Source organism: Megascapheus bottae, chromosome 20, assembly GCF_031878675.1.
Source record: "Megascapheus bottae isolate mThoBot1 chromosome 20, mThoBot2.hap1, whole genome shotgun sequence".
NCBI lineage: Eukaryota > Metazoa > Chordata > Mammalia > Rodentia > Geomyidae > Megascapheus > Megascapheus bottae.
The window spans coordinates 19007038-19031860 of NC_143528.1; the positions used below are offsets into that span (position 1 = coordinate 19007038).

Consider the following 24823-nt stretch of genomic DNA (forward strand, 5'->3'; position numbering starts at 1 on the left):
AGTACAAAAAAATAAGTAATTGAGAACTTTTTCAGAGAGAGCCTTTCCTTAAAACATCCATTTTGATCTGCCACAAAACTTGTGAAATTACTTTAGAACTTTGAACTTAGGGTCTGACACCTGCCATTCAGTGTTTTAAAGTTACTAAGGATAGCTGCATTCACAAATTCGGTAGGATGTTCTCAGAACACTGATATCCAGTGTTATTAATACAGAGCCTTATGTTTCATATAGTATAAATTTAGTCTGCCTCAAAAGGAGATGAAAGATAAATATAGTAATGTTCTTATTATAGAGCAGAGTTGGATTTTTTTTTTTTTGGGAGTGCTTTTCCTTTTTGATCCTAATGGACTCAGTTGCATAGGATTCTTGAGCTTCATGCAGATCACTGGTCAGTTTGGCTTGATGTGTTGATTTTCCTCCCCCTATTAACAATGATGGATTAAAGATACCTACCCAGGCTTATGGGCAGAAGCCAGGGTGTGTGTGAGGCAATGCTGCCTGACAAGGAGTAGCAGCCTGGAGCTTCCTGTGTGATCCGTAGAGAGTGAATCAGCCAGCTTTGGGGTTCTGTTCTGGCTAAAGACAGCTCACTGAAGTTTGGAGCAAGGTATTATTAGATAATAGTATGCTTAGATGACTGACTGATAAAGTGACTCATGGGTAAATTTTTCTATTATAATGATAAGCAGCTTTAGTAACTTTTCAGCCCCCAGTTGGTTTCTAAACAAAACATAGGGAAAGACCTTTGCTCTTTAAAAAGATTATTTTCAATAAACAATATGTATATATACAGCGTGTTTGTCAAGGGTGACTGCACTAAACAGAAAGTGAGAAAAGTTTTAGTGCCGAAATGGCTTGTCTTCTGAAACTTAAACTTCTAGAAACATTGCTGCTAGTAGGTAAAATATATTGTTTGTATTATAATGCTTCCAAAATTGTCATGTATATAGTTTCACCTAATCTTAAGTGTTCAGGTGGTAACTACTGTGTGTATGGGCAGAAGATAATAACACTTGAACTCAGGGTGTCATTCACTTGCTTGGCTTCTTCACTCAGGACTGCCATTCTGCTGCTTGAATCATGCTCTGTTTCTTGCTATTTACTGGTTAATTGTAGATAAGAGTCTCAGATCTCAGCCTTCTGAGCTGGCAGAATTATAGACATGAGCCACCAGTACCCAGCTAGATGATAACTTGAGTACTCAAAAATAATCCTCTTTGAGAAGAGAGAGGTTATCCATGAGAACCCTCATTAAAAATATTAATGATTCTGACTTGGAAATTAGAACTTGGAATGCTTTCTGAGATAAGTGGGAAACATGATTTAGTAGTGTTTGACCTGGGAGTTGACTGCAAAGCTGAAATCCCTGGGTTTGAAATATGATGCTTAAAATAAGTTTATGAATTTAATGAAAGTTTTAGTAAGATTCTAAGTCAGAAACATTCTCAACTCATTTTATTTTATTTTTTTATGGGTCGTGGGACTTGAACTCTGGGCCTGGGTGCTGTCCCTGAGCTCTTCAGCTCAAGTCTGCTGTCCTACCCCTTGAGCCACAGCCCCACTTCCCATTCTCAGATAATTTTAACTGAAAGAATTGGGTAGATGTTTTTCCATTAAAATGATTTAAAGAGCATTCTAAATAAACAAGTCAATAGTTGCCATATAAAACACTTACCATTAGATATTAACTTCTGACTCATTATACAATTTTCTAGATCTAAAACTTTTCAACTAATTTGGTATATAAGTACTTTAAAATATTAGTTGTTGAAGCTGAATTGTTCAGAATCCACTGTTTAAATTAAACAAGATAGCTGGAAATGAATAGCTATAGGTTCCCATGTATACATACACATATATATGTATTATATATATATATAATGAAAAAGCCAAGAGACTTAATGTACAGTATAAGATTTGTAGGTCATAAAATTGTATTGGATTAGGGATTCAAATGAGTAGATTTTAGCTGCTCTTGCTATGAAAATCAAAAATAGGTAATTATGTGAGACTACAGACTACTATGTGTTCATTTATTTTCTATATTAACCTATTACAGTTTGAATATTAGAACAACATTGTGTATTCTTTAAATATATACAATAATATTTATTTTAAATAAGGAGAGTATATCATGCATCTAAGATAGAGGAAAAATGTAAGAATATTCTGCTAGCAAAACTTTTATAGGACTACTGGTTATATTTTATATAACTTTTTATTGCATACATGTTAAATGCAATTTTTGGATTCATTGTTCTAGAAAATCAGTAGTTTTAAATAATTAATCATTTGGATCTGTTTTCTTCATTATCTTCATATCATCTTGCATATTCTAGATCATTCTTTTTTTAACATGTCAGCATATGTGTGATATATATATATATATATATATATATATATATGAGGGGGGGGAGAGGTTTACAGTTACTTTTTTTCCGAACATAAAAGATTTGAAATACTTTATACATGTTTGGCAGATTTTAATTTTCATTCAGTTTGGATACCATTGATGTTCTTTCTGGTAGTATGCATTTTCTTTTCTCTAAAGCTGGATGATAAGACAGATATTCTCACATGTTAAATAAATCCCATTCTCTCTGAATATCATGGATTGCTTGCTCTACATTCTCAAGTTCATGGCTGTTGGAAAAACAAAATAAAGGAAATGAATGCCAAACTTTTTTTTCTTTTTATATTTTTCCACTACATTTTTTCATTCCATCAGTGACAGAAATTCCCTGAAGTGGGCAATGTTCAGTCACTCCTTATGCTCTCTCTCTATAACAAGCTTGCTGGAGACTCTCTTGCTTAGCATGCACAAAGACGCTGGTTCAATGCCTTGGTACCACATACACAGGAAAAGTCAGAGGTGGTGCTATGGCTCAAGTGGTGGAGTTCTAGTCTTGAGAAAGCCCAAGGCCAGTGCTCAATCCCTGAATTCAAGCCTAGGGCTGTCAAAAGAGAAAAAAAAGAAATAAAAGTTTTTGTCTGAAGCTTTGGTATTGGGACTTGTTAGGGATTAAGGTCTATTTAAACAAAGGAAAACTGGAGCAAGAAATGGTGTTCTGTGACCATGGAAATTTGAATCTCTTAAATTATTTTTGGCACAGTGAACACCCTAACTTTATTTCTGTTAAAAAATTATTATGTTGAAAGCATTTTGTTCCCCCTGGATTCGTTGGCAAAACTTGCTGGCTGTGGCTAGTTAAGGACAACATTTAAATTAACAGTAGCATCAGCCGTTAATGGTGGGTAGGAGGAATTAATAATTCTTAGTAACCTTTATTTAACTTTTTTATCATTTACTTGAGCAACTGGTTCTGTACCTTATAAATTTTGAATAATTGGACTGTGGGAAGTCATCTCAATACTAGTTTACTTAAATACATGAATTTTAAACATGAATTTTAATAAGTCCTTTGAGAAGGAAATTTTGCCGTGAGGTCTGTTTTCAACTGGATTGGTCAAGACACCCCTTAGCTTCAATGTCGTTATTTCACTGAATGCATATTTGAAATTAGTTTCCATAGTGACATCTGGTGGTGGTTTCAAAATCCTAGAGGGTATGTAAGGAATGGTAAATATTTTTACTTAATACTTCCAGATTTCCAACATCTTTCAAAAATTTTTTTTAGCTTATTAACAACATTTTTGACAATGTCTTCATTGTGTTCTTGAGGTTAGACAGTTGGATATTTATTACTTCTGTAATGCTTCAGTGAACGAAAGGAATTGATTCATGGCTACTCTCCTGGGTAGGATGTGTGACAGGCGGGCCTGCACTTGACTTCTGTGCTCAACATGTGTGCTGTAGCTTCTCACCCTGTTCTCCTGCCTGTGCCACTGAGGTTCTGGATAAGAATAATGTGTTTCTTTCTTTTGTATTTTCCTGATTTCATCCTTTTAACATCTGGCTGGAGAGAATTTCTTCATCTACTTGACAGACTGGGCTTATGCAGCCTCCAGCTGCATCTGTATCCTAGAAAGGGAAAGAGGGACTAAAAAACAGGTGAAGTGACTGAGAAAGAGAAGATCTGAGTGCATAGATAGTTGAAGACAGCCAGAAAACCTATGAAAAGATTTATTAATTAGACGTTCATATGGGCCCCCAAAGGGGAAGGTATTATTTTTATATATATTTAAAGCAATCTATAAAAACTGTGGATTTTTGTCTTCTTTTCCCCCACAGCAAAAGGTGGTTTATAATTCACTGTACAGAAAAGTTCATTATTGGGAGTTGATTGGTAGACACTTGAGATTAAATATGGGTAGTTTTAAGAATTAATATGGTTTTCTTATTCACCCCTCAGTGGTAGGTAGGAGGCTTCACTTTGATTTTTTTTTCCCTCATGTGTTAAAGGAGCTGATTAGAAGTCTGAAAAGTTCAAAATTTGTTCCACTCTGCTGACTTACAGTAACTGATGGAGTTCTGGAAAAAATCCATCTGTGAATCTATAAATGCTAATTATGCCATTAGGAGGGTGGCGGTGGGTACATCGTAGGAGTTAGTGACTGAGAGAACTAACACTGCTTCTAGAATGTGGGTCAGCTCAGAAACGAGGAATCTTGTGAGAGCTAGTTTGGATCCTGATGAACCTCTAAGGAAAGAGGAGCATACAGACTACATTTTGTAGTCAGTACAGCCATATGACTTAGTGTAGTACATTGCTCCTTAGCTTTAGTACAGTCCTAGTTTTCTCCTATATCAGAGTAGAGCCACATCACTGTCTTTTTTTAAAAAAACATGTTTGTAATACCCCAAGAAGATGTCCTGCTTCTGACAAGGGAGAGGTGTCATGTACAAAATTATGTGGCCACTGTGGCTCCAGGCCTACATGCAAAGGGAGTGGCACCTCCAAGCTGAAGGCTTCTACAGTACAGCCACATGAGAGACTAAACTAGAAATAGAACCTGATGAAGAATAAACAGCCATTTTTATCTGTAATAATATTTTTCCTTCTATTACCCTTTTAGAGAATGCTGTTGCATAGGAGTGGCCATTTAATTCCTCTCCCAAATACTGACATGTGAAACATGGATGGAAAATGAAGTTGGCTTTTCAGCTATCACACTAAGTTTTCTTTACTGTCAGATTTGTCATACTTACAATAAGACAGACAGAATTCATTGGTTCTGGAGTCAGAGATGTGTGGTATGGCATATAAGCTTGAGTATTCTGTGTCCCCGGAAGAGTTCTTCATCTGTGATTTTTATCAAGAAGCAGGGACAATTGCGCAATCTGTATTGCCAGGGCAGAAATAAAGATCAGATTAGATAACATTTGCAAGACATTTGCCATCATGCCCACAAGTAGTAAACACTGAGTGAATTGTTTCTATGATGGTCATTTTTCACATGCTTATAATCACATTTAGAGGAACACAATTTTCAACAGCTGCCTAAAGCATTTGAGGATTAGAAGTGAAAAGAAGTGAGAAAAATCACCATGTTATTTGAGAGCTTTACATTTTTATTAATACTTGTCATATTAAAATTAATTGCATTTTTGAAGTTCCAGAAGATAAGAAGACTGTGTGTGCCTCATTGTTGTAATCTTGTAGTGAGAACATTCTGGATACTCTGACTTCCTTGGGTTAGGTGATGAAATGCTGAACAACAACAAAGTGAAGAAAGGTTAATTATTTACACTACAAACAGAATTTTACTAATTTGGTGGATGGGTAAAGTGTGTTGATTTGTATTTGAGCCCAGGTGTTTACTTTTACTTATTCATTTTTCTTGTGTTTATTTTTCCAGTTAGGTCCTTTTTCTTAAGTTCTGGAGCTTTGTTTCATACTTTGACAAACATATGTCTTTGTGAGGGTTCATTGAGATAATTAAAATGCTTTTGAGTAGCCATAAACATGTGACAGTTTATATCACGTCTTATTCAGCTAAGTTTGTTAACATTTAGTATATATATTAAACTCAAATAGGCCAAAACTGAAATTTAAGTAGAAGTCATACATTTAACATGTTGAGTATAGTTAATAACAATGTATCCTGAAAATTGCCTAGAGGTTGGTGGGTATTAACTGCTCTTACCGTGAGAAAGGATAAGCATGTGAGGTCATGCATATAATGATTAGCTTGCTCCAGGTTTCCAGAGTATATACATGTTTCAAAATATGTTGAATGCAATAACTGTAATTCTCATTTGAATATTTGAATAAATACAAAATTGTAGATTTTTGGTTGACGTCAGTGGTGTTTTAGTGCTGAACGTAGATTAATTTTTTTTTCTTATAGCATCTTCATTGAATAGGAAAAGTGATTTTGGAGTTGGGATTTATAATGTCCATTATGGACCAAAAATCTCATTAGTTCAATAGGAGACAAGAAAATATCATGAGATATTTGTGAGCAAAGGGGTAAGATTAGACTGGTGAATAGTGTTCTTTTTGCCTGAGAAAAGTTGATATTTCTACTTATTATCATTTAGCAGGGAATTAACACTGTTATGAAGTACAGTTTTGCTATGTGTCAGTCACTGGGCCAGAATAAGACACTGTTAATGATGTTATGACCCCATCGCTGACAAGTCAACTCCATAGATAACATGCTGTAGCTTGGATGTCAATTGAGGATTTTATATACAAAGTCCAGTAACATTTACACATTTTATTTATTTGTTGAATCGTCATTTTGTATCAAGTGCTAGAGATAACTAGCAGTTTGAGAAGGTTATGAGCTCTTTTCAGTAGATAGAATGTGAAGAATTTCTATTTTTATAGCATATTGACTGGTTGTCTTACCATTTTTATAAGATGATTAAGAAAAACATAAAAACTTCTGAATACAGGAGACCTAGCAATCCTTTACTCCGGGCTTGAAAACTTTATAATTTGTTAAACAGGAGAGTAATCAAACTAAGATGTCTAGAGCATCATTGCTCCTATCTTTTTTCCTGAATGACTCAGCTTGGGGAATAAGGAGCAGCCCTGGCTCTTGATTTCATCTTTGGTTTCTCTTAGATGATTTTTTAGTGCCCAGTTTTTGAGATTGTTTTGTGTTTCAGAACTGAGTACTGGCACTCAATATGAATAATTAAAAAAATACTTTAAAAATACTTCCATAGTACACATGTGTGCCACATATTTTTATAATCATGATCTATGTATTTATTAGTTGATTTTATCAACCCATGGAAAACACAGTGTTGTTAGCTCCATTGTAAAGAAAGGAAACTGAGGCACAGTGCCTAGGAACTTAAGAACATTTGGCTGGTAAGAGACATGAGTGTTCTGGAGTTGACATTTTCCCAGCATGGCATTTCTTTGTTGCTGACATGCTACTTCATAGTTTGCTTTTTTCTTTCTAGGTGTTATAGAGACTTCAGATCGACTGGACCGGGAGTCTACCTCCCATTACTGGCTGACAGTATATGCGACAGACCAGGGTGTCGTACCGCTCTCGTCCTTCGTAGAGATCTACATCGAGGTTGAAGATGTCAATGACAATGCACCACAGACTTCAGAGCCGGTATACTACCCAGAAGTAGTAGAAAATGCACCCAAAGATGTATCTGTAGTCCAGCTTGAGGCATTTGATCCTGATTCTAGCTCTAATGACAAGCTCATGTACAAAATCACTAGTGGAAACCCACAAGGATTCTTCTCCATACATCCTAAAACAGGTAGGTGAGAATACTATTATATGAAGTGTCATGACAGTATTCTCCAAATGGGGAAAAAATAAGAATTAGTATTTATCTAGTGTACAATTTTCTTTGGTTTTGGTTTTTAAGTATTTATTTTCCTTGAAAATATGTGTTTTTCCATTTAGTTTGCTTTTATAAAGGTAGTTTGTCATTTTTTCATCAGTGAAATTTTACTTTTAAAAACAAATGTTAATTTAATAGTTGCTCCTGTGATATGTTTGAACTTACATCAAATTTTGCCACTGAGAACTTGAATTTTTATAACTTAATTTCATATAAATATTAAGAAAAGTTTATCTTACCATTCACTATTTTTAAAATGGTAATTCTTAAAATCATTACTTAAACCAGGTGTAGTGGCTCCTGGCTACTTAGGAAGTTGAGATCTGAGGATAGCAGTTCAAAGGCAGTTTGGGTACTAAAGTCTGTGAGATTCTTATCTCCAATTAACCACCAGAAGAGACAGTGCCCAGGCCCAGAGTTCAAGTCACACAACTAACAGGGAAAAAAAAAAGCATTACTTATTAGTAATATATAAAGAGTTTTCGCTAGGCTAGGCTAAGAAATTTTATAGGTTAGGCTATACATTTATATATACTTATAGTCAGATAAAGGTCAAGCGCAAGCAGTTTCCAGATTGGGAGTATTAAACTGACAGAGTAAATTTTTGTTTTTCAAATTATTTTCTTATCCATGTCCAGCCTCCTCTTCTAAGGTTAGCTCATGACCCAGAATCTTCTTCCAAAACTTTCTATAAACTTCTCATTTTTATTTTTTTATATTTTCCTTTAGTTCCTAGGACTCTTATACTATTTCTCTCCCCCTACCCCCCCCCTCACACACACACACACACACACAAACAAATCTTTAGTGAAGTTATTATCATTTAAATACTAAGATCCTGTCATTTGTAGAAAACTTCTCATGGGAAGTATAGGAACCTGGATTGATTTTAAAATAACAACTTTCATATGACATTGAGAGGACAGTTTATTTGTAGGAAGATGAAACTTAATCTAATTGATTCCTGGCTTTAAACAATAATATTGTCCAGTTATTCAGTACTTGCCAGTAGAATCTAATTAGCAAGATTCTGAAGAGTAAGATTTAGTAATTTATATACTTCTTTCTTGCTTGTGCTGATTATATCTTTGCTTATTCTAGGGCAATTGGCCTTTCTATTTACTTGCCTGTATATTTGGTATGTCAGGAAAGTAATATAGAAAAGAAAAGAAAAATCATGAAACCGCTTTGTTTTGTAACTAGTCTGTAATACATTTTTTGCGTTTTGGGTTTTGGAACTGGGGATTGAACTCATGACCTTTTGCTTGCTAGGCAATTGCCCCACCTTTTGAATTATGCCTCTAAGAAGCCCCCCACCCCCTTTTTTATATAGGTTATTTTCAACATAGGATCTTATTTTAGGCCCAGGCTACCTCCTACTTATGTCTTCCTATGTGCCTTGGGTTGACAGGGGCCCATGACTGTATCAAACCAGTGTCCTTCCCTCTTGTGTACCACTGGTTCTGATGGAGTGATCTTGAACCATGATCTCCCAATCTTCCTTCCTGGTAGCTAGAATTACTGGCTTAAGCCACCTTGTCCCTTTTTAGTGCAAGTTTTATATTTCCCAGTTTCTTTTATTGAATTTAAAAGGAAGCCATTTTCAGGGTGGAAAGAAATCTTAAGCTTACTATCCTGTAGAAATGGCCCCTAGAAAAATCACTCATAGAGATCATAGAAATAATAGGTTTATCTCTTAAAGAGATCTCTTTTAAGGGCAGGGGATGAAGTTCAGTGGTAACCTATAAGGCTATGTTCCAAGCTCTGGGAATAGAAAAAAGAAAGTTTAAAGATGTTGGTTTGTAGAGCTCTTGTCAGCCTGCAAAGCTCTTTCAACCTGACATTTATTCAGACATTTGATCAAGATTTATTTTTAAATTTCTTAGCATTTATCACTGAGTGGTTTAGATTCTTAAATATACTGATGACTCAGACAGACTGACTGAACATTGAAAGAGAATTCGATTACATAGGAGAGAACTTACCAGTTCTGACAGTTTTTCTTTCTGAAGCCTTAGGGGTTTAATAGGGGGCCTAAAGCTCAGGACTAAAGGGCAGGAATCAAGACATGAACCTGCTCATCACCCTGCAACAGCATCTAAATGATGAATAAAATCCTTATTTCAGTAGTGTCTCCTACATTGTTTTTACTGCGCAGATGGTAATTAAGTTCTACCACATTTTTCTTTGAAATAAAGTGAAAGACAGCCAAGAGCCAAAATAATTAGAAGGCATTGTTAGATATAAAAGAAGAAATTCAGGAGCTTTAAAGAAGTTTGGAGGAGGATTTTGGAGTCCAGATAATATGCCTAGAGAAACAGGGAAATCTAGAAATAAAAGCCTTGAAAAAGTAATTCAGGAAAGTGTAACTACATGTATTTTAAAATTATTTGATGAATTGGCCTTTTTTTTCTTATACTTTTGACCTTTCTTTTAGATTAGGTCGAGGGAACTTTGGAATAGACAGGCAATTCTCAATAGTTGTGATCTCATCATTTCAAAGGCTACTCTACATTTTTTTTAAGGTGCTTTCTCCTCCCATCAGTTACACCCAGACCTACAATATCTACTCAGAGATACCGTAGATCCTGTAGGTCTGGGTGTAATTTTTTTCTTATGCCTTTGGCCTTTCTTTTAGATTAGGAGTAATTGATGGGAGGAGAAAGCATCTTCAAGAAATCTGGAGTAGTCTTTGAAATGATGAGATCACAGCTATTGAGGTTATGCCTTGTAGAACTAGGCTGATAGGACACCACCTCCCCTTTTTTAAGCATTCCTTATCTTCTGCCAGAGTAAAGCCTTTCTAGGAGTTAACAGGTAGCTCTAACCCCAGGGTCGAGGAGATACACTTTCTGCTGGCAGGAGAAATTGCATCAGTATACAGAGGTTTTGCACTTCATTATTATTATTATTACTACTATTTGAAAGCACGTAATAGTGGAAAGTTAATATAGCCCACAGGACTATTGGTTATGAAGTGTATTCTAAGTGTGCTTAGTTAGAACCTTCCACAGATACCTAGTTTCTACAGGTCAAAGGGAACTGTATTTTAGCATTGTTAAAGACTTTTAGTGAATTCAGCCTCACAAGATCTGTGTCTAGATGATTCCATTCCTTTGACACAACAGAAAATTGAAGCCTGATACTTAGCATTTACCATGTAAGTGCCCCATCTTCCTCAAAACCTTTAAAGCAGCCTTATTTATAGTAGGTAGGTTACTAAAGTAGGGTTGGGTAGTGCAAGGTGATCAAACAGTCTGGTACAAGGAGGTTTTGTGATTTACTGACCCACATTACCACCTGGAGAATTTAAATCATCTTACTTAATAATTAATGAAAATCATTGGGCTGGAATTGAAAAGCTATGGGCTGTGGATCTCCAAGAAAATAGACTTCTAAGTCCTTATCCTTATTATTAGTGATGATAATTTTATATCTCTCCTAAAACTTGTGTATGTAGATTACCCACATTCATTTATGGCAAAAAGTACTGTGCATCCCTTTCTCTTCAATATGTTATACTTGCCATTCATAGATAGATAGATAGATAGACAGACAGACAGATAGACAGACAAATTTGTATCTACATATATACACACAAAAAATCAAGATTTTAATAGATTGATCGTTTTGTGCATTCCCTTTGAATAAATCAATTTCATGGAATAAAATGCATCTACCTGCTTCTTGGTTCTGAAAATAAATTTGGGATCTTACTGATTATCAGATATGTACAGCAGACTAGAAATTCTAAATTAATCATCATAAACTGTTTTCACACCCACATTTTTACTGATCAGAAGGGCACAGAAGTGGGGAATCTAGCATACTGATAGATGCCTGACAGTGTGTAGTATGATGTGAAGGAGAAAAGGAAACAGGTCCAAGGTAGTATGGCTCTGACTGTAAAATGGACCTTTTTGGAGAAAGAGAATATGCCGGCAGGGTGGAAGCAGTTAGAAAAGTGAAGCTCCTTGAAAGAGCTACTGGACTAATTTGGAAAAAGTGGATTGATGGAGAGAAGATAGAGGACATCTGTTACTTTGAGGGACAATTTGAAGGACTGATGAGCATAAGAAAACAGAAATAAAGTTTGGTAGACGTATGGGAGTATCCATTCATTTATTAGAATAAACGTTCACTTTTATTATATATAAATATATTATATTGTATATTGTACTATATTATTATAAAGGTTCACCTTTATTCTAGCATATGAAAGTGTAGAATTATGTATGTATGTATGTATGTATGTATGTATGTATGTATGTATGTATGCATGCCAGTCCTGGGGCTTGAACTCGGGGCCTGAGCACTTTCCTTGGACTTTCTCAAGGCTAGAGCTCTACCACTTGAACCACAGCACCATTTCTGGCTTTTTTTTTTCTATGTATGTGGTACTGAGGAATCAAACCCAGGTCTACCACTAGGCCAAACTCCCAGCCCTTATTTATTATTTTTAAGAGCCTTTGCCTACCCTTAGGATATTTTGTATAAAATGTAAATGACTTAATTCAAAGTCACTTTAGTAAAGAGGAAGACATCTCAGTACCTTCTTTCTCTATCTGTGCTAGTACTTCTGCTTGAACTTGGAGTCAGGTCATTATCCCTTAGCTTTTTTTGCCCCAAAGTTATCTCTCTACTGTGAAGCTGTGGCTTCACTTCCAGCTTTTTGGTAGTTATTTGGAGATAAAAACTCACTGACTTTTCTGTACTGGGGTAACTTTGAAATACAGTCTTCAGATCCAGTCCCCCGAGTAGCTAGGATTACAGGCATGAGTCACTAGTGCCTGGCTTTGCAGTACCTATTTGATTTATTCATATATGACAAAATGTTTTTTAAAAAACAAAATAACTTCTAAAACTGGATTCGCTAATTTCTTGAATTTCAGACAAGTAACAAGTTTAAATGAAGCTTTGGATTATTTAAAATATGCTATAGGGCCAGGAGTTTAACCTAATGATAGAGTGCTTGCCTAGCATGCACGAAGATCCGGGTTTGGTTCCTAGGTACCACATATATAGAAAATAAACCAGAAATTGTGCTGTGGCCTAAGTGGTAGAACTCTAGTCTTGAGAAAGCCCAAGGACAGTGCTCAGGCCCTGAGTTCAAGCCCCTGGACTGGCAATAAAAATTAAAAAAAAAATTGTATAGTCAGACTATTTATGTTTAATTATAGTATCAAAAAAGCTGTCTTTCTACCTCTTAGTTTGCTTTATGATTATTGGTAAGGTGATAATGGATCCTCTCTATTAGGGTATACCAGCCAAAGACACTATTTCATTTTTGTTTTCTGTTTCCTACACTTCTGTTGACAACATAACACTTTATAACATTTCTTTTTGCTTTATTGTCTCTGAGGTAAATTTGCTTCTTTACATATAAATTGTGCTTTTGTTTGAGGCAGGAGAGTGAGAGAGATGAGAACATAGATGTTATTGTTGGGAGTCTGGACAACTCCAGCTCCTCCAAACAAGTAACATGGCTTTGTGGTATGTCAAGGACAGAAAAGAAAGGGAGTACTGAACACAAAGGACTAGGGTGAGCTTTACAGGTCTCCTTATCCACAAGTAACCTCAGGAAATTGACTCCAGGCTGGCAAAGCATCTTTTTAGTTAAGGTTATCAGTCTGAACTTCATGGAGTGATATGCAGCTTATAATTGCCAGATAATTTTGAAGGTTACTCTTGAGGCATGGTGCATGCTTTAGAACAGACAAGCTTTTCTAAAATTCTCACTTCTATATTTGGTATTTTCCAAGGCTTTTGATACAAAGCCAGTAATGCTCTTTATGCATTTTTAAAAGCTATTTTTTGCAGTGAAATTGTCAGATGATAAATATATAATTAAAGGCTGTAGATTAATAAGTTTTGACTATTTTCTGTAGCCAGAAAACTATTTTACTACAAGCAATGAGCTTGCACATTGTATAATCTACAGTCACAGGTCTCCCTTTATTTGCTTCTTGTCAGGAATTACTTTCTTCTTACCTTTCAGGGGCCTGAAAACTTTTACTCCATGTATTCTGTCTTTTTTAGAGTAGTGTAGTGTGGAGTATAAATCTGATCCTTGCAAGTAGACATAGAGATCCAACTACTGCTTTTAAGTAGTAAAAATTTAATTTCTAAGTTTAAGTAGAAGCTTATTAACCTGAGTATATTTGAGGAGTTTGTGGGAATATAAATTAGTATTCACTTTTTCATGCAGTGTGTATGTGTGTGTGTGTGTATGTGTCTGTGTCTGTGTCTGTCTGTCTGTCTGTCTTTGTCTAGAATTGTGTTAATGTGTTATATCCCACTGCCTTGAGTGACAGTTCTCAGTTCTGGCAGGCGCATGCTCTTCACACTACCCATTTGTTACCTGCATACTCTGCTTTCCAAGACTGGACAGTAGATTTGTGATGTCTACAACATGCCTGAGGATAAAATGTCTCCCAGTGTATTACATATTTTTAAGTCAGAAGTGGGTTCACAGGACACTTAATTCAAAAAGCACAGGAAGATTACACCCAGAGAAGAGGTCAGTGTGGTTCCTCAGACCTTCAGCTTCCTTTCTGTGTATGTAGTACCAAGAAATAGAACTCAGGCCTTCGTGCATGCTAGGCAAGCACTCTACCACTAGGCCAAACTCCCGGCCCTCTCAACTGTCTTTCCCTTTTTTCTCTCCTCCCCTAATTTCTGTATTGAGACTTTGGTATCTGGACTTCAGTTACTAGGTAGATAGAGAGCACTGGACTGGAGAAGTGTGCCTTTCCTGAGTGAACTAACCAACCACAAGTTCATAATCAAAACTACCTGCCTTATTTTGTTAAGTCCCCTGTCCTTTCCTCCTATCATCTCAGTGCAGACACCCAAGAACATCCTTTTGCTCCATGCTGGTAGACCCAAAGAGCCAGATCTAAATCCGTTTGTTTTTGCACAAGTGGTAGAATCCTGTTCCTACCGCTAGACATCTTTGCTCTTTCTCATAACAATATTAGCTGCCATGCTTCAGAAAATCCCTTTATTATTATTGATGGGCTTGGCACATTATTACAGGTTGGGTATCCACTTACCTTTCACTACCCATTTCACTGAGCTACTTATAGCTTTACTTGTCTAGTAAGTATGTTGCTTTTTTTTCTTCTCTTGAGAATACAGATGCTTCAAGAGAATTTTATTTTTATGATTTACGCTATATGTATTAGGAATCTACAGGAAATAAAATAAAGCAGGGACATCCTTTTCAGATATGTGTTCATGTCTGCGTGTTGAAAGACGTTTGAGCTTTTTGGCAGCTGCTGCTGCATCTGTTTCTCTCCACTTGAGATTGTAAATGACTGAAAAATATTTTCAGGCTGTGTCAGCTTAATGATTTTGTAACTTGTCTTTGAAAATTACTTATATTGGATTAATATCTTTATTCTAAATCTAAATTACTTCTAAATATCTTATCATTATGGGAGTGGTACATTGTTAGACTCTCAAGTCTTGCTGCTTCTCTTCTCTTTAGACTGATTTCCATCAGACAGACTTATGTTCTTTTAGGAGGTGAGCTGGAAGTGGACAACCAGAGAGATGAGTTTTCCTTTGTTGCTACCTTTCTATATTGCTCACTTTTCTTCTATCCTTCTTCCATTTCCTGATTTCACTTCAAACTTTTATCAAGGGTCAGAGTGACATCCCCAAGTTCATCTTATACCTTTCAATCCACGTTCACTTATTTAATCTTCATGAGAACCCAGTGAGAAGAGTAAAAACTACACATACCACCAGCTCTGTTGTGTTTATCATGTGTATCTTCTCCCCAATCTCCATGTTATAAGTATTTATGTGACTCTGGAGGCCCAAGCCAGACAACTATGAATTTCCTAAATTCTGCTTCATGGTACATGCTGTGTTTGATGTGTGTGTGACAGAAGCCATTTTTCTGAATCTTACTGTTAAGGAATGTTGGGTCCCATGGTAGTTGCTTGTAGCTTTAGGCTAAAGTTATTTTTATTGCACTCTCAGACCAAAATACATAATGTTTCTAAAAGATACTAGATAATACTACCTGCTATCATTACCATGTAGTGCAGGAGTTAATTGAACATTTTCTAGAGAGGTCCACATAATATTTTCAACTCTGTAGTTGTCTGGTGTTGGTTGCAAACATTCAGCTCTGTCATTGCAAGAAAGCCAGCATATGGAAATGAATGAACACATAGGATAGAACTGTCAAATTAAGCTCTGTAGAGTTCACTGGGACACTCAACGGACTGTGTTTTTTCAGTTTATATACATGTAACATAGTATATTTTCATTTGAACAGTTTTATATTGGATATAGGAACTGTGTTATTCAATATATAAGAACTGTGATTTCATTCCAGATAGATTTGGTAGATACATAGCTTACTTAAAGGAATGATCCCTAAAACATTACAAGAGTCACAAAATACCATTCATATATAGTAGATGAAATAGGTATTCAATTGTGTTCTAGTCTTGTATCATTTTTCTGCTACTTTTTTCTGAAGCAAAGTCAGTGGTATTTTATTATGGCTGTATCAGAGGCTGAGCAATGCAATAGGAAGTCGCCTTAGTACCAAACAACTTCCGAGAGTTTCCGATGACATTTGACAGTTACAAAGGCAGGAAATGAAGAGCAACTCTAGTCATGGAATTGGGAATTCATTAAAAAAAAAGTATAGTTATCAGTAGCTCCACTAAAATATATATATTAAGAATGTAGATTTTTGTTGGGTGCTTTTCTATATATGTTGATGATGTGCTTTTCTTCTTAAAAATCTGCCTTTGAATCCTTAGGATAAATTTCATCAAGGATAAATTTTTATTATGTTACTGAGTTTGTTTGCTAAAACTGCACTTAAGCTTTTGTGTCTATGTGCATTTGTGTGATTTTTATGTCAGTGTGATGCTGACCTCATAATAATAGACTGTCCTTTTCTCCTCTCTTTCTTTCCTTGCTGAAGATAGCATTTATAGAAATAGCAAAGTCAGTTCCCCATAAATTGAGCTTGGCTTTTGATCTTATTTTTTAATCAGTTTTCAACAATAACAACAACAGCAACAACAAAAGCACAACTAGGAAGACAGAATTAAAACTAGAAGTGAATTCTGATTAACTAGAATGGGCACTCTTGCTTGTCCATTCTTTGTGTGACTTTAGACTGTTCATTTGATTAATTTTATTAGCACTTTCTCTGCAGCTCAGAAGGATTGAACAAAACGAATTCTGAGCTGTTTTCCAGCCTTGACAACCTATGAATAGAATTCCACTTCTGGCTCCAAGCCTAATCCCGCCGGCACCAGTACTAGAATGACAAACAATAGTGGTTCAGATGGCCGCAGCTGCCAGAAGAGCTCTCCACAGGCTGTCGTTAAATGTGGCCTTGGAACAGCACCTAAGGGAGGGCAGTGGCCCGCTTACATGGGCCCTCTGAGCTCATAGCAAGGACATGGTCGCCTAAGGACAACATAAGCAGAATTGAACCTTTCCTTCATGGCCTTGCTCTAAGGCAGTCTATTTTTAGAATGGGAAGTGAGGAGAAGTGATGTCTTCCTCCCTGTAAGTCTTCACAGGTCTGCTCTGACTTCTTTTCAGTCTTGGTTCTTGTCTTGACGACATTCCCTGAGGACCCCATCCTGGCTCAGGTTTTTAAAGGGCAAGGATTTTCCCTTCTTCATTCATAGTGTTTCCCAGAACCAAGCATTACAGGTTAAAGATTTTGAAAGACTTTGCTTACCGTGTGTTTCAGATGAGTTCTGTGATTGGTTCTGCTTCTGATTCCTCTCTGTCTACCTGTGGATATTGTCTTACCCTCTAGGCTTCTCGGCCCGCCAGCTGTGTACCATCTAACTTGCAGACACAGATTTGTGGTGAAACCATTTTCATTTACTAGCACTGACTGGTTGCAGATGGAGAGACTGGACTATTTCAAGGAAACAGTCATGTTGCATGGAGTTCTATACTTATTGTCTCCTGTGCCTGTGTCTTACTGTATGCATGATTTTACTGTATCTAATACTTCATTTAAAATTTCAGTACAGATTCTGTTTGTCCTCTTTTACTTTCTGTGAGTTGGATAGTCTCTATACTTATTTGAAAAAATAATTTAACTGAGTAAGCTCTATTTCAATTATTATGACTTGCAAATTTAAAAAGAATTGGATCCTTGTATTTGAATATATGGTCCTAAAACACTTCTGTTTCAGCTCTTAACTTGCTATATTGGGTCCCAAAACAGGTCCTAGTAGAAAAAAATAATAAAAAGGATGAATAATTTTTGCAAATTGGGGTGAGCGCATATGAAGTATTTTCCTGACTAAAGAATATTTCATTAGGTAAATTATTTTTGGAAGTGATTTTCTTGATTAATTTCATTGTACCCTGCATGTTGCCTGTTAAGTGAACTTATTTGAGAACAGAGAGAAATTATTTTGATTCATTCAGGATAAAAATGATTTTTCTTCTGTCATGCTCCTTAGTTGAAACAACTTTATACTTAAGACTTTAGATTTCCTAGACTTTTGGCTGTTGTTTATAATTACTTTTAATAATAGGGTTGTTAAAACATATTTAGGTAGTTTTTATTCTAATATGGAGAATGAAAGAGTATGAGAACTAATATATTCAAAGATAGGTCTAAAAAACAATGTTTGAGTATGTGTTCTAAGCTCGTGGTGACCCCTCTAGAACACTTCACCCACCTCATGTGCAGAGAGCCCCTCAGGACTAGCCATAATAAAGATCACACCATTTGGGGAAAGCCTTTATGGGAACCGAGTGTTGGAGCACTTGAAAGGTCAAGATGTAGGCAAGACTTCTAATCTGACCACAGCAGAGTAGCCCTGCTTATAAAGCTGAGAAAGAAAATGCAGCATACCTGGGATCAGATTATAATTCTGTCACAGAATGGTGTCCAGTCCACCCAGCCCTTTGCCTCACCTAAAAATCAGGCTCTTTTCTGCCTATCATAAGGATTCAGGGGCAGAGTTTCCAATTTTCATTCTTCTCTTCCTCTGCTTTTTCCCAGGTTAGAACAATAGGAAAATGGTTCAAAGTCAGTTTCCTGTCAAGCAAAGTAAGCCCCTGGCTGAGCAGTTTTTTTTTCCCCCCCCAGGGTGAGTGTCTTAGCATCTTCTCTCTTAAATTTTGCAAAGTGTGGAGACAGTGACATATAGAACAAATCAGAGTAAAATTTCATTCTGAGCCATGATAACTAATCTACATTCTGCCTTAAATAAATTCTCTAAATATCTAGAGTAACATTGAAAGGCTGCAAATGAATTTTGTTAATTATATTCATAAACAACAGTAAAGTTGGGCCCTTTAGTATTAGGTAAATTTATGAGGTCTGTTTATGGCTGTTAGTCACTGAGAAGACACTGTACCCACTATGTCAGCCTGCACACATTTTTTAATAGACTTGGGATAAAGAATACCGTGTTTTTCTAGATCCAGGAGAGAAAATTATCTAATTTTTATCCTTTCATTTCTGTTTTTAATTTAAAGGTGCTTGCAGAAAGTGGAAACAAAACAGTGTTACCAAAGAAGAACTTTCATAGACGTTTTTCTGCTTTGCCCCTCTTATTTTATTTTCTAATTTGTCCTTTTTTATTTTTTAAACCTATTACAATGAATCATGATTAATCATTGTTGTTTTATTTGTAAAACTTTTTAGAAGTCACAATTCTGAATTTATGGAGAGTTGAAATAACCATATGCACCGAATTAGGCAGTTTGGTATGATAAGAAGGAGAAAGAGAGAGAGAGAGAGAGAGGGAGAGAGAGAGAGAGGGAGGGCGGGGATGGGGGGAGAGAAAAAACTCACTTGAGCCTCAGGAGAACAGCATTCTTAGTTCCAGATTTGTTAATGACTTGATTTACTGGTGGTGACCTTGACAGGAAAAACTTTAGCTTGATCACTGGAATTCTGAGCTGTCTCTATGAAGTGTGTATTTGTAGGATTTAGGGGGAATAAAACCCCACAAAACAGTGCAGATTTGCATAAATGTTCACAGTAAAGAAATGGATCATACTGTTAATTGTATATTTACTAGCTACAGTGCTTATAACATGTAAGCATAAGGAAGTCATATTTTGGATTTGTTTTTGAAATAGGTACTTTGTCAAGTAGGCCAGGGACCAGGCGAAGGTTAGGAGGGGTGAGAAGTGTTGAAGTGCAGAGGTGAGAATGACTATAAACAGAATAAATCCTACCAGAGAGCAGCATGTTCAGATAGCGCTCTCGGGGGGTTAATCTTTCAGTGTGGTTCCTTGCTGTCAGGTAAAAGCATACCTTTAAAACACTCCCAGCTTCCTAGTGATTCCTTGTTTCATTAAGAAATTAATCAATTAGTCAATTTAATGGGGTGCTGTGAATGGAGCTGAGGGCCTCGCAAATGCACTCCACTACTGAGCGCTGACCTCAGCCCTGACAATTTCATTCTTCAGGAGCTCATGGGAAGCACTGATGTTTACTTCCTCACCCAGAGGGGCCCATGGCATTAGGAGAAATCATCAGGACGCCTTTAATAGCATTTTTTTTTAAGTGGGAAGGTTGCAAATTTAGAGCGATTCTTTTTTTCCATACTAATATTGCCCAGGCTGTCATTGGACTGTGATTCTCCTATCTTGACTTCCTGAGCAGCTAGGGTGACAGATCTCTGCTACCACACACCCAGCTTAATTTTATACTTGAGTAGTCTGGAATTTTTGTCTTCTCTGGTTTGTAGACACCTCTTGTTTTCTTTCTCTCCCCCTGTGTTATTATTTGTTGTGATTTTTGAGACAGCCTTACTGTATAGCACAGGCTGTCTTTGAACTCTGGATCCTCCTGCTTGAGCCTTCTAAATGCTAGGAATACAGACACGTGCCACCACATTTGACTCCATTCTATTCTGTCTTGACATTGGTAGCAATCTCCTCTTCCAAACTTCTCCGTGATGTGTGGACGAGGGACTTCCTTTTTAACTTTCTCTGCCTTTGGTTTCTAGAAGAACTGGGATTTCTTTTCTGGGGTACCACTTTTGAGGTTTTGATTTCTCATCATCCATTTGCCTGCTTGTTTGTTTTGTAGCGTTTCAGACTCCTTTGTTTCTGTGTGCACCCCCCCTTTTTTTGTAGTATAATCCAAATGAGTCTGTGCACAGAGCTCTAAGCGTTTCCCCACACTCCAGGCCCCCAAGACACCCCACCCAGCACCTGGGCTGCCCAACACAGTATGACACATCTCGCCTTTAAATACATCATTAATTTTTTTTAAGTTAGCACCTTTGTATTATTTGTAGATTATTTTAATTCTTTCCTTGAATTGTTATAATGTTAATATGACAGCATTTTAAGACACGGATTTTACACATTGGGGGCAGGTAATTTCTGTTTTTATGGGCTTTGTGGTATAGGACAGATGCTGATATGGGAGGGGAAGATTAACTCTGTAAGAGTTTTGACTGCTGCAGACAAAGCTTATCCTGCACTTCTGTGACAGAGGGAAGTATTTCTCACAAGCCTTGTTCCCATTTCATCTGGTCTGGGAAAAGCCCGGTATCTATTTTCAATACAGAGTTTTGTTACTTTTGTTGATAAGTTTACTTAGAATTTTAGAGAAATATTTTGAAATAAGTTAGAGAAATATAATTTTAGAGAGAGTAAATTTAGTTTGATATATGCTAAGTTTGGTACAGATTTTCTTTGAGAATCATTTTTTTCTTTCATTGAACATTAAATTATTATTGACTGTAGCATTACCTGGTAAATTACATTATTGTATTGTAACAGTTCTTCATTTTGAGGGTAGATGATTCAGAGGTAGTAAAATGTTTTTCATGGTTCTTTTGAATACATTGATAGAATTTATTTCTATTCATTCTGTTATGGTCGGAGCCAGCTAAAGGAGATACAGATGAAGTTTTACAGCGGTGTGATTTCAGTTGCACTATTTTATAGTAATTGACCTTCTTCTGGAAGGATTGATAAGCTGTTCTCTGTTGCAGGTCTCATCACAACTACATCAAGGAAACTAGACCGGGAGCAGCAGGATGAACACATATTAGAAGTACGTGTTTCTTTACTTTTAATGTCCTAGGAAAACATAATCTTGCTTCCATTAATCAGAATATACAACTGTTGATATCTTGTTTTATTAGCTTCTGGTCATTGATAAGAAGAAAATCAAATCATTCTAGAAATAGCTTATGTCTCCTTTGTTCTCTCAATCCATCCGCAGACTACACTACTGTTGTAAACTATTCAATTCTAACCGTGTTCTATTAATCATGTATGCATGCACACACACACATCTACACACCTAGGAAATGTACCTGCAACTTTGTCATTTACCTTTCATTGTCATTTATAGAAGTGATATTTCTCTGCAGCTTCCTTTTTCTTCCATGTAATATTTTCAAGATATATTGGGATGATATCCACCTAGTTTAAGCTATTGAACTATTACATCATTGCATTATTTTTACATTGAAAAGGGTTTTTTTTGGGGGGGGATAGGGTTAAGATTACTTTTGAAGTAAAAGTAGAATGAAGTCAAACCTATCTTCTAAAATATTCTCTTTGAACAAGGCTTTCACTCTCTGGTTAATTTATAATGTTTTCTCATCTACTGGGCAGCTTGTTTTCGCTTGTAGTAAATAGTTTGCAGAGTGCACATTAGGAATATTTGCAGGAGAAAGATGAAACGTAATATGGAGAGAGCTAGGTACTATTGTCTGTACACATTGAAAATATAAAGAAACAGGCATTCTTGTGAGAAGAAACAGAACAGACCAAACCTGCTACCTCTGTCTACATTTCTTTATGATGTATTGGAGCTAGATCTGGAAAATCTACCATGTTTTTCTTCCCCATCTGTTCTAACCACATAGGTAACCCTGAATTCTAAATGACGAGCTTTCTCATTCTCTTGCTCTATGTGACTGCTCTTCATAATGCTTTCTACTTAGCATCATGTCTTTCTTTGTTGAAGGTTCCTAACTTTGTCAGCAAAACTCTTCGTCTTTAAGAGCTTTGCAGCATGTGTGCACATAGGTTTGAGGCCAGGCAAGTGTGTGTGTATGCACATGATTTTCCTCTCTGGAAAAGGTTGTTTCACAGCTGTGGAGCTTTCCCATTAGGAATTTTAACATATATTCATTATATTGGAGTCTTGAGTAAGTTCTGTTTTCCTCTTGAATTCACTCTCTTTATTATAAAGCAGTATTTTGGATTTTCATTCAGTGTCCACAGGTATTGATGAAGGGCAGATGTGGTTATTGAAGAAGATAAACAGATTGTAAAATATTGAAAATATCAGGTTAAAAGCACTTTCATCATGCTCCTGTACCCTCAGCCTGGCTAGAACATTAATTTTATACCTCACTCTCGAATCCTTTTTTACTAATGAAAGTTAGTGACAAGATATAACACATTTCCTTCAAGATAATAATACTACATTATTGGGAAATAGGGTATTGTAGTAATTTATTTCTATATGTCTATTGTTCTTTTGTACTTATACATGTGCAGTTGATGCTGACCTGGTTTATCTGAAAGAAGAAAAAAAAAAGTTATTTCTATCACTGTTGGAAAGTTACTGGTTATTGGATCTAAATTTAAGAACATGGAGATTCACACCCATCATCCTAGCATTTTGAAAGTTTAGGCAGGAAGATTATGAGTTCAAAGCCACCTTGGATTTACTTAGATCCTGTCTCAAAGCAAAACAGAAAACTTAAGTCATAAATACTGAAAAGCACAGTACTTGATTGTATTTCTCTTATGAAGTCAATAGCTTTTTTTAAAATTTTTGTTTTATTCTGAAAAGTTCATGAAAATAAACCATGTATTTTTTAAGCATGGTAAAACAACTGAAGTTTGCTTGTTCTTGACAAGTCCTCTAAGGATACATTCATGCTTTAAAACAAAATTTACCATTGCCAAGTTTCAAACAGAATAGATCTATGGAAACATCACTTTAATTTTTAGTATTATAGTAGTTAGCTCAAAAGGAGGTATGAGTGAGGAGAAAATATTAATATGAAGGTCTTTCTTTTTAATGTGTACTTGATGAAAAATGAACTGTGAGGGGTGAAATTAACTTTTATGCATATATTGTCCTGAAGAATCTCTCATCTTTATTCCTTAAACTGAGTCAATGGACAATTTAGTGAAAATGGAAGCCTTTTTACATTTCTTAAACTAAAAATAGTGATTAAAAGGTGTTTTGTCTACCACCTCCTAAACATTTAAAACTAGTGTATAAGAAAAAGCCAAATGAAATCAAATACACCTTTAATACTTTTCATATAGTTTAAAATGTTACTTTTGATGAAAATACCATGACAGATTTTTAAAAAATGTAATAGACTTTAAGTAGAATTTGCTGAAATATACTCGGTATATATTTTCCTTCTTAAAGGAATCTTTTTAAATATTTAAAGCCAGTTCCTTAATTATATGTCCTATCCATGGTTGAAGAATATTAATGTCTGGTGGTTTCACAGTTTGTCAAAGTTCACATTGTAGGGATCTTAGTTAAGGAGAAAAATACTGGTAAGGAAGGCCTGAGGGAACCAGGCATTTTTCCCAGCCACTACTCTGCTCGCTGCATACCTTAAGCCCATAGAGGAGGGCTGCTGAAGTGAGAAGAGATGTATGGCATGAGCCATCCTGCTGTGAGAACCAAAGAAGCATCCACAAATGCTGCTTGTCTTTAGGAAGAAGATGTTCACTTGTTCTAAAACTTAAAAGCATTGTTGATCTATTCCTTTAAACTACAGGTGACGGTGACAGACAATGGTGTACCCCCCAAGTCAACCATCACAAGAGTAATTGTGAAAATCCTCGATGAAAATGACAACAAACCTCAGTTCCTGCAGAAGTTTTACAAAATCCGGCTCCCAGAGCGGGAAAAACTAGAACGAGACAGAAATGCCAAACGAGAGCCGCTGTATCGAGTGATAGCGACAGATAAAGACGAGGGCCCTAATGCAGAAATTTCCTACAGCATCGAGGATGGAAATGAGCATGGCAAATTTTTCATCGAACCCAAAACTGGAGTAGTTTCATCCAAAAAGTTCTCTGCAGCTGGAGAATATGATATTCTTTCAGTGA

At 36.1% G+C, this 24823-nt stretch overlaps 1 protein-coding gene across 7 annotated transcripts in view; it reads left to right on the forward strand.

Moving 5' to 3' along the window:
* Positions 1–24823, forward strand: part of Fat1 (FAT atypical cadherin 1) — a 110771-nt gene that overhangs the window by 42913 nt on the left and 43035 nt on the right. For all 7 annotated transcript variants that reach the window (XR_016539037.1, XM_090354048.1, XM_090354049.1 and 4 more), the window contains exons 3-5: positions 7328–7642; positions 21712–21773; positions 24490–24819. Coding sequence is in view for 6 of the 7 variants with exons in the window: in XM_090354048.1 (XP_090210174.1) it covers positions 7328–7642; positions 21712–21773; positions 24490–24819 (707 nt within the window). In the remaining variant the exon portion in view is untranslated. The remainder of the gene's footprint in view (positions 1–7327; positions 7643–21711; positions 21774–24489; positions 24820–24823) is intronic.